We start from the raw sequence: 17,932 nt of genomic DNA, 5'->3' as shown, positions 1-17,932 counted from the left end.
TTTTGGTTCTATATAGAAGAGGGGGTCAAAATTTACAGTGTTCTGCACACAAAAGGAACTCAAACGTAAGGAAACAGAGCAGGCAATAAATGATTTGATTCTGAACTGAGGAATCCTTACAGCAAAAAACACAAACAAGATTAGTAGAGAAGGAGCAGCAAGAAAAAACTGTTGTAGACAGACATTAGCTACTTCTGCATATTTTACAAGTTTCTGCAGAAATGTTTTGTTTGTTCCTGTGGATTCAAGTCGTGTTCAGCTGGAATCTGGAAGATCATGTGTTATGTGCACACTTCCGTAAGGATCCAGAATGGCTTACTGTTTATCTTATTGATATTGCCTTGAATCTCAGCTTGTGTCAGCAGCTCCTCGTAGACATCTCTCTCCTCCTCGGAGATTGTGCCGTTCTAAGAAAACAAAAATGTTGCTACTACACATCAAAAACTTTGCAGAGAGAAAAGCTATCAGTGGGAGTCATTAAAACTGCATCAGCTGAAATATTTGCTGGATGTATTTGTAAAGGAATTTGTTGACCACATGAAACAAAGAAATTAGCACTTTGTGGAAACTGGCTGAGCAATATTTAAAGCAATTTTGCTTCCTGTAGAATAGCCATGTAAATATAGTGTAGCATTTTTCAAATACAGAAAGCATTAGCTCTCATGTAAAAAACAAAAGTAAATAATTTCACATTAAAAGATCTGTGGCAGAGGTTGTACTTTATGCTCAAAAATGTATCTTTTTTGGCAACTTTCTAAGCAGAAAATTTGTTTTTTTTCTAAAGCAGTTGAAAGAGGAAAACCAGTCTTTTTTTTGTTTTAGTCTTCCAGTATTTAATCCTTTGGTCAAAGTTAAGCTACATCACACTCACAGTAATCATATTCTTACAAAATTGGCTGTCGGCTTGTTGCATTACCATTATTTATCTTATTTAGCTTAAAAGTGCTTTTTTCCCCCTCTAGTTGCACTCATTTTTAAAATTAATTTAACTTAATTTTTTGAATCGGTAATACTGCAGCATGAGAAGCAACATGAAGGAACATGTATACTAGGTGTGCTAATAAAATACCACTACCTTAAGTCTTGCATTTGATTCTTTTCTCCTTTTAGCTTCAAAGAGTTCATTCTGATAGTCCTGTGCAAGTTCCTCATCCACGTTCAGCAACATTGCATTTGGGTTCCTCAGAGTTGCAACGGTTTGCTCAGCTATTCCCTTCTCAATAGCTTCGTTAATTGCTATCACTGCTGCATGCACTAAAATTAAAAGCACAATCCAAAATTTCAGTAAGCAAAACATATTCAGTTCAAATACTTTTAATTCCTTGACCCCAGACTTCTTTTAAAAAGAAAAAGCAAATGACATGTGATTGACAGTAGAAATATAACTTCCTTAATTAAGTCTGGGGAAATCAACAGCAAATCACTTAGTTGTTGTCGCAAGGCAACAAAATAATTCTGTTAATAGAAGTAACAATAAAAGAATCAAAGAACAACAGCGTGTATGTATATATGTACGATCATGTGAGTAACTGCAACTTATCTAACTCCTGCCCATTCGGTCAGCTGCCACATGCAAGTTCTCTGTTCCTTCAGCTTGATTCCCTGGGACTGACACCCACCTCACCAGGGACACTTTCAGAACACCAGGTTGGAAGCCTTCCTCCTCATATATATGTTCCTTGTATCTGTTTATTATTAATACTGTCACCATTTCTTCTGATTTAAAATGAGTGTTTAATAAGCGTTCAACAATTTACATATTCCCCTTCAAGATTCCCACTCCTAGATCACAGCAACAAAAGTACTCAATGTCTGCTCAAAGGTGGCACATTGCTGTCTGTTCCATGGTCACTCTTCTCCCAACTCGGGGTTACTATTTTACTGACAGAAAATAAAACATGAGTTACATTTTATTGTTCAAGTCCTATGTCATTTAGAAGGCAATTATATGCAGGAATTGAAAGCATTTTTAGTAGTTTTTCTCCTAGTTAAAGCTTCTGTCCATAAAGATACAAGACATATGAAAGTATTGTCTAAACTAACTGTATCTAAAAGATACTACACAAGAATAAGGAAATTCAAACTCCATGAAACTTGTCCCCCAGAAAACATAGTTAAGATTCCCTAGGCAGGGTGCAACCCTAAGTCTGTCCGGGATGAACTCTTTCCTAACTGAGCATCACCATGAGCAGCTGGGGAACTAGAGCGACAGCGATGTAATGGTCTCTGCTTCTGTCACATGCAAAGACACAGGACAGCAAACTTCAAGTGTGGGGGGAGAACACCAAAAAGGGCTTTGCAGGGTTCCCAGAACATTGTTGTATAGGAAAAGGGGAAAAAGTGCCATAGGACACGCTACAGCCTTTGACCAGCTTAAGTGTTAAACCTTTTCTTTGAGAAAACAAGAAAACTTCAACTACTCAATAAATGCTTAACTCCAAGATTTTAAGAGTCAGAAATGCTCTTTCTTTTCCACACAGCAAATTTACATGAATTTACAAAATCAAAACTTGCAGCTGAATTAGGTGTAGAGTAATGGCTTACACACTCCTCCCAGGTATTCCCTGCACACATTTGGCCTTGAGATCAGTCTAGATGAAGGACTTTTTCTAGAGCTACAGTTTATCTAGAACTTCATGCCACAAAGAGACCCCACAAAAGATTGTCTGGTGGCACATCCATCTCAAAGATTTTACAGACATTGCTATATAATCCTGGATGAGGGAAAGGCTGTGGATATGGTATTCCTGGACTTCAGTAAAGCCTTTGACACTGTCTCCCACAGCATTCTCCTAGAGAAGCTGGCGGCTCATGGCTTAGACAGGTGCACTCTTGGCTGGGTAAAAAACTGGCTGGACGGCCGGGCCCAGAGAGTTGTGGTCAACGGAGTTAAATCCAGTTGGCGGCCGGTCACGAGCGGTGTTCCCCAGGGCTCAGTACTGGGGCCGGTCCTGTTCAATATCTTTATCAACGATCTGGACGAGGGGATCGAGTGCTCCCTCAGTAAGTTTGCAGATGACACCAAACTGGGTGGGAGTGTTGATCTGCTCGAGGGTAGGAAGGCTCTGCAGAGGGACCTGGACAGACTGGATCGATGGGCCGAGGCCAACTGTATGAGGTTCAACAAGGCCAAGTGCCAGGTCCTGCACTTCGGCCACAACAACCCCAGGCAACGCTACAGGCTTGGGGAAGAGTGGCTGGAAAGCTGCCCAGAGGAAAAGGACCTGGGGGTGCTGGTTGACAGCCGGCTGAACATGAGCTGGCAGTGTGCCCAGGTGGCCAAGAAGGCCAATGGCATCCTGGCCTGTATCAGAAATATTGTGGCCAGCAGGAGTAGGGAAGTGATCGTGCCCCTGTACTCGGCACTGGTGAGGCCGCAGCTCGAATACTGTGTTCAGTTTTGGGCCCCTCACTACAAGAAGGACATGGAGGTGCTGGAGCGTGTCCAGAGGAGGGCAACGAAGCTGGTGAAGGGCCTGGAGCACAAGTCTTATGAGGAGCAGTTGAGGGAACTGGGGTTGTTTAGCCTGGAGAAGAGGAGGCTGAGGGAGACCTCATCACACTCTACAACTACCTGAAAGGAGGTTGTAGCGAGGTGGGTGTTGGTCTTTTCTCCCAAGTAACAAGCGATAGGACAAGAGGAAATGGCCTCAAGTTGCGCCAAGGGAGGTTTAGATTGGACATTAGGAAAAACTTCTTTACTGAAAGAGTGGTCAGGCCTTGGAACAGGCTGCCCAGGGAAGTGGTTGAGTCACCATCCCTGGAAGTATTTAAAAGACGTGTAGATGAGGCACTTAGGGACATGGTTTAGTGGGCATGGTGGTGTTTGGTTGATGGTTGGACTCGATGATCTTAGCGGTCTTTTCCAACCTTAATGATTCTATGATTCTATAAAATGTAATTCCTGATAAATGTTTATCTAGATCCTACCACAAAGGAGGAACACAGGAGCTCCCCACTTATCACCACAGCAGCTTGTCTAGGATTTACTTTCATGCCACCAAAGACGTGTGAGAGAAAACACGAGTGCCATCTTTCCTTATTCTGTCAGTATTTACTTGCTACGTGGCCTTGCATGGTGTTGCTAAACTGGAGAAAAGCATTCAGTAAAAAGCACTTTTTTGGATTAAGTTTAACTGAGTGTCTATGTATCTGGGTTTAGAGCCTTCAGTTTCTTTCAGTATATGAAAGAAATGAAAGATGCTTGTCAATGATTTGGAAATTTGAGTTTTTAAAAAGGTAAAGGGGTGTACAAATTTAGGAAAGTAGAACAGAAGGGCAGGCCATTGGAAACTCAACATGGACAAATGAAGCATGAAGTGAAACTATACATTCTCAGAGAGGGCAGTTACTGGAAGAACTTGCCTAGCTGTTGGCGGATCATCCATTGCTTAGCATTAAATTCATGCTAGAAAGTTGTTCTGAAATGATTTCACTCTAGCTCTGTTCAGCACAGCATCAGAGGAGAAGCATAAGCAGCAGGTTCTTCACTGAGAGGGTGGCTGGTCACTGGAACAGGCTCCCCAGGGAAGTGGTCATGGCACCAAACCTGTCGGAGTCCAAGGAGCATCTGGACGATGCTTTTAGTTTAGTTTTAGGTAGTCCTGTGAGGAGCAGGGAGTTGGGCTCGATGATCCTTATGGGTCCCTTCCAATCTGAGGTATTTTATGACTTTATGAACACCCAGATCAACTTCAAGGGGCTAAGAGGACTGCGGTTCTTAGACACACAAAGCATCCCCACATCCTCATATAAAACACAACACATAGGAAGAACATAATCTCTTCCACAGTTGTGTAAGAAGCCTCACTGACATAACTGGGTCTAGCAAAAAGTAGTCAACAGGTAGTTCAATGTTAGGAGAGATGTGAACATGTATTGGTGGATGTTGTGAGCCCATCTACCAAAAGAAACAATGAGAAACCTGATCGGACTTGAAAGAGTAGTGTAGAGGTATGGAATAACAGAGAAGGGTTACGTGCAGAATAACTCACTTTGAAAGCACTTAAGCTTACTCTTTGCACGCTGATTTCTGCTATTGCTGACAGCACAGCAGGAGTCATCAACAGTTGTTTCACTTCATTTATCCTTTTGCTTACTCCCATTTTGGAAGCAGGGTGGTAGGCCCTTTCCTCCAGCAGGATCTCCACATCCAACCTCACTAGTGTGTGAAGGTTCCCATAGCAGATGTTTCCTGTTCTGGGGCAGGGCTTGTTATCTACTTGCCCAAAGAGACAGAACCAGCATCAGGAAACCCTGCTTTTCTATGGAAGACTGAAAACGCCTCAGAAGTTAAAGGAAACCCTACACACACTATAAAAAACTTTCAGAGAAGGAAGTTGCAGTGCTTTCATTTTCAGGGAAGGAAAGAAGCTCCCTGGAAAAGTGCCTTGTAGTCACTAAATCTCTGAAAATTTGCTAAAAAAGGAGACAAACTACACCCACATCCAAAGGCAGTATTTTAAGAGCTAGCTTTGCAGAAGTATGCACATATTAAGCTATAGCAGGCTCCAAAATATACAACACAGAAAACGCAAAATCAACACAAGGAAGTGTGTTTTAAGTTAAGGTCTGGAAATTTCAGCACACTAAGCAACATCATGAATCAGCTTGTTTCAATTATGCTACTTTGCAAGGTTTAACAAAGTTGCAGTGGAACTTAATTATAATGCAGCCTTTATTTCCCCCCTCTCCCTCTGTACAGTCTGCGGTACAGTTACTGGTTTGTATCAATGATCCACTGTGCCATTGAACATACGCAAGCCAGCCCTTCTGTTCGTCAGTTTGCCCTTCTGAAAAAGGCTAGGATTTTAAACAAAATAACCAGAGCTTAAGTGTGGATTTAAGTCAACACACTTCCTTTTATGTCATTTAAGTTCAAGTAATTTTTTTTTTTAAAATATATAACTTCATTCCACAAATAAACTGAAACAGAGAAGAAACAAATTTACAGATGGATAGGCTTGGGCAGCAAAAAAGCATTTAATTTTGGTTTTGAATGCAAGCTGTTCAAGACAGACTCAAAAGGACCATAACTGTGCATCAATCCCCCTAAAAAGGAAAAGTTTATTTCAGATGCACCAGCAGGACAGGCCCTCCAGCAGGGTTCTACCATGCTGTCGGTCACACACAGCACTCAGAGATCGAGAGCTGCCCATGGAGGCAAGTGGTTCCTCCACCATGCACCACCCTATGTGAGAGAGCTGTCTGTCTGGAACAGTGTCTGGAACACAGCAACCTGATCAGGTGTTCGAGGAAAACTGCAAGAGCCCAACACAGGAAGAAGACACAGAGAAGACACCTTGTTCCTATCAGCATCTCCATTGTACCCCCTACGGTGCAGAGGCACATGCAGAGCTCAATTTGTCATTCTAGAGCAGAATTAGCTACCAAAACATTAAACCCATGCAAAAAATTGTAAGAAATCTTTGTTTCAGGTAGCACTTCCTACAGTTCAATGGAGATGCTCAAAAATGCAGATTGAGAAATTGCAAGAGGTCTTGTAAGAACGATGCCGTGTGATAGTCAGTGAAAACTTGCTTGGTTTTTTTGTTATTTATTAAGAGGTGGCAAACTAGATAAATTAAAACATAGAAAATATTTTGTTAGCATTCTGTCAAATTATCCAGTAGAAAACAGAACAAGAGCCACACTTACACGCAGCTTCATCCACTGATAATTCACTGGCCAAAATCCCACCAATTTTACTAAAAGATGGCATCTGTATACCATACTTTTCTAGCTCCTTTCGCATGTTGCTGATTTCTTCCTCTGTTCACATAAAAAAAGAAATATTATCAGAACAAAAGCATAAGAATTTCATTATGAATCACTATACCTACAAATATGTGTGCAATGTTTTTGAAAGCACTTGTAGCCAGGGCTTCTTCGCAGTTTTTCCTCCCCATTTTGAAGGAATCTAAGATATGACAAGTATTGCATGCAAATTCACTCCCTTCTGTCCTTCAGAGACTGACATTCATTAAAAATAGCAGCCTCCCACCTATTTAATTAGGATGTGTTCAGAACAACCTTGCGGGAGGAGAAAGACCATAATAGAAAATATGTACAATGTTAGCAGATTTACTGGGTGAAGAAACCATCTAACATACGATTAGATAAGCAGTTTATTACCTGTGAAGTCTACTTTTCCCAGTAGGTCCTGGATCTGTGGTGCTAATCCTAGTTTGAAGAGGTATAAACTGCAAAGAAGAAAATTAGAATTTAAAGTCCTGCATGTGGTTGAGGTGTTCGCTTTCTGTACAAGAGAAAAGTGCTTTTATGAAGCTTGTCCTTTAACTCTTTTCATGGGCCAATATGGAATAAATTAACCCTACAGTTTTCTTTATCCTGTATTTTTAAGTCTTGCAGAAGGAGGAGTCGTTCTTGACTTGATGTTTCAAAGAAGAATCTCTAAGAGAGAGGCACTGTCCGTGTATCTCAGATTACAGGGCATGTGTAAATAAGTCAAAAACCTTAGTGGAAGAAAATTGAAGAAATTCAAAAGCTGGTATTGGGAAAAAAAATCAAGATGTGAATGCACTTTAGTACAGGTTACAGCTTTGGATCTATGTACTGTTTTGACCTGCGTTATTACATCGCTGTAATTAATAGCTGAAGACACACAAGTCACTGACACCTTTCTTACTAAGTGTGGAGTAACAAGGACCTGTAAGTCCATCCAAGCCCATCTCAAATATATTTGTGTCATTAGCTATTTAGCTTTTGGAAAGTGAAGTAAGCTCAGTTTAAACTGCTATCCCAGAATTAATATTTTTGTTTCAACATAGCATGAAAAATATCTATACTTATTACTCCTAGAGTTCTGGGGTGCTATCTGAAAAAACAGCTAAGTACATACATATTTTCTCCATATCTTCCAAAAATGGCATATATTTATCTACAGAAGACTGGTGTTTTTATAATTTATCAGTGAAATTAAAAAAACAAGTGAGTTTTGCAAGCAGGGATCAGAAAGGTAGATTTTAAAAACAAGACTTAAATAACGCATTCCTCCAAAAGGATTATTTTGCACCTCTTTTCTAAATGACTTCACCCCAACTTCATACATTGCAAATGCGCATTGTGGCTTGGGGGGCACATTTTGTTTCTAGAGGGACACATTTCCCTTTTGTGTTTTGTTCTTGGGTTGTTTTTTTTTTTTTTGCTATTAACAAATTACAGGATGATATTTCAAAGCAAGTATTAGTAGCTGTCACCAAGTATTTGTAGCTGTCACATTCATTTCAGAGCATGCAGAATCAGCATTTCATCTTCCGTGCTATCACAGCTGCTCCTCTGCCCTCTCACAACCTGGATGGACACAACAGCACATCTCATATAGGTTGACACGCTTTTGACTGCTGCAGCCCCTCAAAATCATTGATGCTGCCATTCTCACCTTTTAAAGCAGCCTTAAATGCAAGTTGGCTATAGCAGGAAAAAACCCACATGACTATGGTAATGAACCAGGTTCCTTTGTTACCCTGATCTACCTCCCTGTCTTTCCTTGTGGGCTTTTAAAGAGATTTTACTTTGAGTTTGAAACAGGGACACAGTCCTGTCCGAAGCTCGTACAAACAGTTACGGAGATCAGCAGAATCATGGGGCTATGCTGGCTTTTTTGGGGGTCACCACAATAAAAAGACAGAGGAAAAAAAGCGGTATGAACATAAGAGACTCATGTTTATGCTGTTCAGCATTTCCAGGAGGATACTGAGCTGTGGGAGTTACTTCCTACGCTCCTTTGTTTGGATAAACTTATTAACCACCAGGTGGTGCTGAAAATGTGCTTCGAGTCTTTCAGGGAACACAAAAGATGCTTCTGCTCTGTCTTAAAGTATAATTTCACTTAAAACAGCTCACTTAATGCTTTTATAGTGTAACTTGAACTTCAGGGAACCCACATAAAATCAAAAGCAGGGGGTCTTGGGGTTAAGAAAGCTAGATATGAGGCATCAGGCGCAGGGGAGAAACAAGGGGGAAAGGGCAGTTCCCAGCTGAAGTTCCCTTTTCATTGCCCACACAGAACTGCAGTTCATGTCAGCCAGAGGTTCTTGGGTCTTGTTTTAAGCTTAGCTCATGTATAACATGCCATAAAAAACAGATCTGAAAAAAGTGCGCTTTTTAAAGAACATATGCTCGTTATTCTACTGCTTCCCAGGAAAACAATGTTTTGAAGCTGTCCAGCTACAGAGGGATATTTTGTCCAGGATGTAGCAGTGATCTGCTTGCAAAGACCATTTGAAAACTACATTTTTTTTGGGCAGGGGGAGGGGGCGGAGGGGGATCTCATAAGCACTGCTATTTAGGAAAAAGAATCACTATTAGCATCTTAATTTAAATGAAGCTGTTCTTAACCTCATTTAGTGCAGGACCAAATCCAAATCGGCTTTCACAAGAAAAATGGTGTAAGAAATGAGAACTATGCCTTTGTATTTTTCAAGTCTGGCTTTAAGAATTGATGTTTCAACAGGAGAAAAGCAAGAGGGTAATTATATTCAACGGCAGTCTAGAAAGTGTTTGCTAAGTCACGCCTTCCTGGCCAGAGCAGTGCTGTATTTGACAGTGCAAGTTGTTCCACATACTGTAAGTGCAATGGTCTTCATTTCAGACTTGAACCAGGACTTAAATATATCCTAAAAATCCTGAACTTCAATATATCCTAAAAATATATTTAAACCACTTTGCTTAGAGTCATTGTCTATCTTCAGGCGCTCTAGCAACTCAAAGATCAGCAAAACCCCAAATAACCAAAAACCTTCGCTGTGAAAAGTTAACATTTCAGATGTCAAATAGACCCTTTGGATAGATGGACCTTTTTACTCCTATTACCCACAGTTAAGGCTATTTCATGTTTCTTCTAAAGGGGCAATTAAAAATAATCTTGTCAATTTTAAGTACTTAAGTTACTCACACTGACTGAGCATAAATGAATTCATGTAGGAAAAATCTCAACTAAAGATAGCTTCAGGATTTCCAAGAATGGGAATAAGAAAATATCCTGTCTTAAATTTACATAGTTTTGTTGGAAAGCTCAAGAATCATGTTGCTTCGGACTAATGACTTGATAACAACTAAGAAAGAATGGGAAGTAGGTCAACCCCTCATCTCCCTGAGAAAGTGCTCAATTTTCCCAAGTTATAAGCCTCTGAAATTTGAGCATGTGCTCCAAGATGCATTAGAATTTAGCATTTAAACCCAATGGTGATTCTTCATATAGTGGTCGTGTGCATATGCTACAGCTGCAAAGGTGACAAGCACGCTTGCAACTGCTGTTTCTAGACGCTGTGGTGCTGGACCCTGAGAACAACAGGGACATGGACTTCTCCGGGGCCAGTGAACCCTGTACTGATTCCCTGGAGAGAATACTTTGACGGATCCAGAGAGTAGAGTGGGTGGGTTTCACAGCATGGAGCCAGGGGGACAGACACCAGCAGGTCAGGAGTTAAAACAACAACAGAAGGGGAAGAGAACCAGACTCCTGCAGCTCAGTGTTCCTCTGATGCCAACCCAACTGGGAACACTGCTGGCCAAGCAAGTGCCCTGTCCTTGATTCTGTTGTTTCCCAGACTGCTTTCAACATAGGCTGTGTGCCAGTCAATGCTGACACTGTAGTTTGATTTGGAAGACTCTATGCTTTCATGGGAAAGTGTAAGCATTGCAGGCCTATTCCCCTTCAATGTGGCATGACACATTTGATATGAAGTCCATTTCTAAAATAATAGCTTGTAAGTACAGAGTTATAGCTTTGTGTTGATATGCAGCAAGGAAAAGTAATTTAAACAAGACAAACTTGAAAGTGAAAGTTGAGACAACACAGACCAATTCTGATACTGGCATAAATCTTGGGGCACGTCAAGATGGAGAAAGGAAAAATTTTACCAAAAGTCAACCCATTGCAAAATTCAGTTCAAGATGAAAAAGAGTTATTGCCATTGCAATGATTAGGCAGGTCTTCAGAAGGTATCTAATGGATAGGCTTATTGTTCATGTAGCATTCAAATCCACAGTTGATAAAGTCCTCAATACATGAGGAAGCAAATATTGGAAAGCCTCATTGTGTTCTTCCATCTCCTGCAAAACACCTGACCCAGCCTATAACATGGCCAGAGGGGCACGCAGCCCACCATGTCAGCACGAGCTGGTTAACATTAGAGCCCCATGCGTCCATTTCAGGGAATCGCTTCAAGCTTACACAGGACGCTCACTGACAGAACAGACCACACTACCAAGTTTTAGGCGAGAGCTACCCTCAAACAGTCCTGCTGATACTGTCCAGTTAATATTACACCAGCGTAATAATTTCAAGTGGCAACACTTGTCAAAAATGACAAAAACCAAAATATCAGGGCTGTCAATTCTGAACACCTACAATTCGAAGGAAATATGAACTTTGGTGACATGCCCTATTTATTGGCAGTGAGCGCACATAGCAGAATGCAAGAGTGGGCACATCATTCCAAGGATTAGACCTTAAAAAATTTCAATTACAGCATGTATTGAACATTTTCTGACCTATAGCCCTGGAGCAGCTGATGTGCCTTTGAACACTGTTAGGAACATAGATGGGAGGTTGGGGCATAAGTTAATTATGTTCTCTGCAAGCCTAGTATGCAAGAAAGTAATGAAAGTAAAAGGTCTCCATGTGCAGGAAATGAGAGACCCATAAAAGGGAGGAGCTGTTTGCCAACACCACTGCTCTTCACACCAAGGACAGCACAAGGCAGATGTTTGTTACTTTTAGTGCTAAACATCAAGAAAATACTTAAGGCAGGACATAAAAAAAAAAAATTTAAGCTCCACCTTCAGTGGTGTGGTCAAAGCCTTCCTGACTTCACATTTAAAATCACGTTGCTTAGAACTTTAAAGCTTGGAAAATGTTAATTTTTACATGAATGACCTCAGAATACAGTAATTATTTGCTCCTCTTTTGGGACAGAAGGATGTCAGTTCATCATCTTTTTCACTCTGATCAGCATGTCTGCCCCATGGTTATACTTTTTTGCTAATATTTTGCTAAGGTGTTGTTCATTTACTTGGTTTCTCTTGCCATAAGTATTTTGAAATGGTATGTGCACTTTGTGAAGAAGTGTACTCATTGAGAGGGATGTCGGCGCTAAATTCAATAGTCCTTCATTTCTATTTTGAAAATTTGGCTAATAGTCCTGACAAAGCTGGACTTTTGTCTCCAACTTTAAATTAATGAACTTGTAAATTCTGATAGATTTTGATATACTGGTTACCCTAAAGCCATTTCAAGACTTACACTCCTAGATTTGGCAGTTACTTTAACTTTTACTCCCATCACCAGTTACCTTAGAGCGTGAATGCAATATATCATCCTAGGGATGTTTTTCCTATCGTAGACATCTGTAGTCTCTGGATAAAAGATCTAAAAAAAACAAAGAGCAAACAGTTAAAGGAGAAGACATATTACTCAGCAGAAAAGTAGCTAAAATGACCTCTCTGCAGAACATCTACCTTAAACATATAGAAGTTCAGCTGTTACTTCTATACAGTTATGAATTGAGTCTCTTCTGATGTCATTTTAACTTTATCAGTACTTTTTATAAGGAAGAGTTTAATAAAACATAAAAACTACTTAATAAGAGGGGAAAAAAGGAAGATAAGCAGACAGCATTTCAGCAAGATTTTTAGGAAACGTCCTTCGGCACGAGCTCAGCCAGTAGGGCTTGTCCTCCTACAGACACCCAAAACGTGGGATGCAGTTACGATTTGCAAAGCCTCATTGCAAACCAAACCTATGAAGTATGATTTAAAAGTGCAAAATTCTAATTGCCAGCACGCCTAACTGTGTGAATACATCATTTACAGAGAAAGATATTCAGAGAAGAATATTAAGCAATTTAGCCAAAAAGTCACATCATAAGTTCCAATTCTGGTTCTACCACTAATTTGTTCCTGGCCTTGGTCCCAGTCACTAAACACTGTTTCTCCACAAAAATAAAGTAAAAGACTTAGCTAACCGTGAGAGTTGGCAGTGTGCTTCCAGCTGAGGCTGGGCACTCGGGGCTGTGCCGTCCCACGGTTAATAGGACAAGACTGAATAAGTCAGGAGCGCAGTGCCCTTTTCATCATTTGCTCACAACAGATTTGGGAGGGAGACTCAAGAAAGCTTTTTGCCATGACCATCCTCTGCAACAGAAGCAAAACCTTTCAGAGGAAGGATGGCAGGGTGGAAATCGGTCAGCAGGGGTGGCTGCTTGGCAGCCTGGGCAAGGGAGTACTCGCCCCAGGATGTATGCAGGTGCTGAAATGTCCAGGCAAGAAGAGTAGGTGTTTCCACACAGCCCTTTCTTAAAGGATTTTCATCTGAAAGAGACTCACTGGTGCCCAGAAACAGCAGCAGAGGGAGGAGATGACAAGTGAAGACCCGCAAGGAGGAAGATAAACATGAGAGGTGACCCAAGAAAGCAGCTGGTGGAAGAGGAGCAGCAGCATAGCCACGCAGATGCACTGAAGTGTGCAAGGACAGTCTGGAAACAGGGTAGAGGCAGAGAAACTGGGACGTACATTAGAAGGAAAACGCAACAAAAGACACGATGAGAGGTAGTAACCTAAAGGAAGCAAATATTTACGTTTTCCGTTTTAAACCATATTCCTTTCAGGCCCCCACAGAGACTGTACTAGCAATAAGATACAGCTAAAACACTGCTAGCATCCCCATTTGTCTTCCCATATGAGAAGCACCCTCAGCATTTCCACCCACAGCACTCGTCCACAGCAGCCTCAACTGACGTACACCGGCAGCAGTAGCACATAACTGCTTTCAGCATTACCTTCTCTTCAGATTTGCTTCCTGAATTACCCCTTCCCCGTAGACTTACTGTAAGCAACTGTTTATGCTCAAGCAGATGAAAGAGGATCGCAGTGAGGCAGTGCCTTGAGCCAGTTTCCTTGCTAACATTTAAAGGCTTACCTTAGGCAGACCAATGGACTCCATTGCTCTTAACCACTGCACAGTGTTGTCAGTGTGCCGAAAATGAAGGCCAGATCTCTATCAGAAACATAGAAGGAAAAGATGACAAAAATCACATAAAGCAAATTCTCTAATTATTGATCCTCCTGTTGCTTCCCAATTTCATATCCTGAAGTCTAGTTCAGGGAATTTTCCCTTCTTTGAACCTGGAGACCAACCATCTCATTCTTTTATGTAACATAAGCCAGACCTGTACCCATCTGGGTGGACTGTGACTGAAGTGGCCATTTGTACAGTCCTTCAGTAGTCTTTGGGAATAAAGGTTGGCTGACAAATACCAGGAACCACTACCTCCAAAATACAGAAGGGATAACTCAGCACTACTGTGAAGGAGAACAGATAAGGAGAGCTCTCAGTCACTCTTCAGATCTACCTGAATATCTGACCCTCCCTACAGGCTACGCAAGCAGCAGTTAAAAGAGCAAAGTGGGAAAGTATTTTAATCTTTTTTTAATTTTTAAAGAGTCAGGGTAAGGGGGGAAAAGAAGCTTGAACTCAGGTTTTGGAGATTTTCAAGAAAAGCATTTAAATGTAACCAGGATTCTTAACCATGGTTCTCTTAACCATATGGGACCTAGAACAGCTTAATTTCTCAACTCTCCAACAACAGCCAGTGATTACACCTTAAAAGTATCCATTTCAAATTTTTTATGCCCCCTCTACATGTTGAGATAATGTTGAGATAATGCATTCCATCGTGGGACTACTGCACATGCCTATATATATTTCTATACTATTGAGGATCTTGGAGTTAACGAACAGCTTGCACAGGTAGCAAGCTAAGCATAATTACTGGTAGTTTGTTTCGTGCTTCTCAGGGTTACATTTGGTAAACTGAACACACAGATCTAATGAAGTGAATGTCCTCCCATAAAAAATGAGGAAAATTCAGAATAGTTATCAGGTTTAATTACTGAATTGCTTTTGGCTCCTATTCCTAATGAGAAATAGTTGTATAAATGGTAAAGCTCATGTCCTCCCTGGAGCCAGAAGTGTAATTTGTTCAGCTTTAAAAACATTAATTGATATTCACATAGTTTTTCTAAACATTTCTAACTTATCACGCTGGCTTCTTCGTTTCTTCCATCTAGTCCTGACAGCCTTATGAAAGAGATGCAGAAAGTTAACCAGCCACGCTTGGGTATCTTTAAGAGTTGGAAGACAGACACTAGATTTTTTGTCTTATCGATGAGAGAACTGAAAAAGTTATTACCTTATAGCGTGCCTGCTCCACATCGTAGATTTTTTTGTCTGACACCACATTAGGGGCAAAGAATTTCGCAAGCTTGGCAAGGTAAACACCGTTTCTTAAGCCTTCCTCCAGCTCCGTAGTTGGGGGCAGCTCTTCTTCCAAGCAGACTTCCATCCACCTTCAGAGACATCATTTGAGAAACATTGTTATTTGTGATTTTAATAGAAGTGACATCTTTCACCACAACCATCGTACTTTTAATGTCACTACCACAAAATAATCATAATCAGTAAGAGAAAAGGGCACTACGGCTAAGGAGAAAATTCTCATATTCATTCACATGGCAGATCAAAATGACTAGAGAATCATATCTGCACTGTGTGGTCGTGCAATCAATAACCAAACAACGTGCTTTGAAGTATACATCCCCTAAGGGGTCTAATTTATTTTGTGTTTTCACACGGCTGTGTGAAAATGCTCAGATCTTTTGAACAGCACTAGGCTTTTAAATAAACAGTAATTTAAGCTGAAACCAGAAGAAAACCTGGAGTGCTGTGTATTATTGATGTTTGCATTTAAAAAACTCTGTGATAGCTATGCCAGGGCTGAACCCCAAGAGCAGCAAGGCCAGCAATGTGCTGGGCGAGGTTGGTTCTTGTAGCCGAGGTGCTCTGCAACCCAAGCTCACAGCAATGCTCATCCTGGTACAGAGCACTCCTGCAGCTCATCCTCATCCAGCATCACGCAGCAGCTCTCCACATTCGCCTGTGAAACACATGATGCCAGTGCTGGTGGAAGGAGTGAAGCTTTTTGTTGAAACAGCCTAAGGTACTTTACGCATTTGAGGTCTGCCTGGCAATGAGTTGGTTGAAACATTCCTGCCACCCATCAGGTGGGATAGCTTCTCATCAAACAGTGACTAAATCCTTCAAGGTGGTAAACTAGTTATGTTTTTGAGACTTAGATGTGATAGATATGGTGCTAGACAGAAAATAGTATTTATTAAATACATAACCAGTTCAGAAGGCCAGTAACAGACATAAAACCATATTATCCAATATGTTTATATTCAGTAGCCAAGAGAAACTGCTACTAAAGCACTCCTTAAAAAGATTAGCATCCTAATCACTGGACCAGAAGTTCCTTACATTGGTGGTCTCAGTGTTTTGGCCCTGTGATATTATTCTTATTTCTAGCAGTTAATCACATTATAAGAGCTATAAATCTGGTTAGTTCTTTCCCAATATAATTTTTTTTTTTTTTTTGCTTAGGCAATCTCTGCTGTTGTTAGGAGGACATTAATACCATTACAAATGTACAAGAACAAAGCTGAAGACATTAGGTCGCTTTATTTACTGTCACTAAGGCAGCATTGCTGTATGCTGTGTGAGACAGCATTACAAATCTAACATCACCTCCACAGGGGTGACTTCAGACACCAGAAAGCTGGGATCCAAGTTGAAATAAGCCAGTTTTTCCCCCACCACAGAGAAGAAAAAAGCTCACTATATCATTTTGTTTCACGTCAAAACTCAGGACAAATTACCTACTCCATTACACTTTTGGATTTGTTACAGGACATGTGAAAGTTGTTTTACTGAAGCACGGACTACCCAAACAGCTCTTCAGGAAACCACCAGCCATAAATCTGGGATAATATCACACAAAGCTGCATGGAGGAGTGTCATTAGGAGAAATGTAGTTTGCAGTATGAAAGCTGCTTCGGTGAGGGGAATCGTATCCCTGACAAGTTTCCCCGCTCCGTCCTGTGTTGCATGTTCACATGTTATGAGTCCATGCCAAGGGTCCCAAAAGTCATTCTTATTAATGACATTTTATAGACTAAATAGATATACATACCAAGGTAAAATGTCACATTTGTCTTCTCTAAAACAGAGGGCAAGGAAGAAGAAACAAAGAATGTGGGAAGAAGAAACAAAGAATGTGTACTCCCAGCAAATGTGGGTTTCACCTGAGCCAGTTAGCTCTTTCTATAGAATTTAATTCCTAAAACGTGTCATCTAGAAAGAGAGTTGTACGGATAGCAGGAGGAGCTTGCTGAGCCACAGGAGGTATTCAGCACGAGCTGAAGCTGACCATGTTGTCCAATGGACCATCTTCAGTGAGATGACTGTATGCCCCCAGAGCAGGTACCTTGCACTACCAAGACTGGATCCTTTACACTACTAATTCTCAGTTTTCGTATGAAAATGTTTTCCTGACATCTTCAGTCCAGGGCACCAAAAAAGATTACATTGAACTGTCTTTGAAGATACACACACGTGCCCCCCCAAATTGCTTTTCTCCCTGCTGGTACAAAAGTTGGCTACTTAGAAGCAACTTTCTCCTGGCCCAAAACCAGCTGGTGCAAGAGCTCCCCCTCAAAAGCCAGCCAAGGCCTGCTATTTGCCCTTCCATCACAAGCAGCTCATGCTCAGGCTTTTCTTCACCATAAAACTGAGGTTCACCAGCAGAAAGAGCTCCACATATCAGCACCGGCCCAGGTATAACATTTAACAGTCTTAAAGTTGAATGTCATTAGCAAGGCATCGCTTAGGGCTAAGAAGGAAGGGCTAATAGCAACCTGGGCACAAAACTAGAGGAGAATGGCAGCATTCAGAGCAGGTGTAGGTTGTAATTTATAACCCTCCAAACTCCTGTTCTTGTGACGCAAAGAGCTTACTATTCATAACCTGCTGCTGGTTTTGGGAGGCAGAGGAAAGGATACATTTGGGTGA

At 41.1% G+C, this 17,932-nt stretch overlaps 1 protein-coding gene across 2 annotated transcripts in view; it reads right to left on the bottom strand.

Annotated features, from left to right (window-relative positions):
- IQGAP2 (IQ motif containing GTPase activating protein 2) overlaps nucleotides 1-17,932 on the bottom strand; it is a 130,395-nt gene that overhangs the window by 49,203 nt on the left and 63,260 nt on the right. For both annotated transcript variants that reach the window (XM_075137934.1, XM_075137935.1), the window contains exons 3-9: nucleotides 15,216-15,372; nucleotides 13,943-14,020; nucleotides 12,318-12,394; nucleotides 7,135-7,202; nucleotides 6,658-6,771; nucleotides 1,076-1,254; nucleotides 320-407 (exon numbers count right to left, since the gene is read on the bottom strand). In XM_075137934.1, coding sequence (XP_074994035.1) covers nucleotides 320-407; nucleotides 1,076-1,254; nucleotides 6,658-6,771; nucleotides 7,135-7,202; nucleotides 12,318-12,394; nucleotides 13,943-14,020; nucleotides 15,216-15,372 — 761 coding nt within the window. The remainder of the gene's footprint in view (nucleotides 1-319; nucleotides 408-1,075; nucleotides 1,255-6,657; nucleotides 6,772-7,134; nucleotides 7,203-12,317; nucleotides 12,395-13,942; nucleotides 14,021-15,215; nucleotides 15,373-17,932) is intronic.

Source organism: Calonectris borealis, chromosome Z, assembly GCF_964195595.1.
Source record: "Calonectris borealis chromosome Z, bCalBor7.hap1.2, whole genome shotgun sequence".
Taxonomy (NCBI): Eukaryota; Metazoa; Chordata; class Aves; order Procellariiformes; family Procellariidae; genus Calonectris; species Calonectris borealis.
This window is presented reverse-complemented; position numbering and strand designations above follow the sequence as displayed.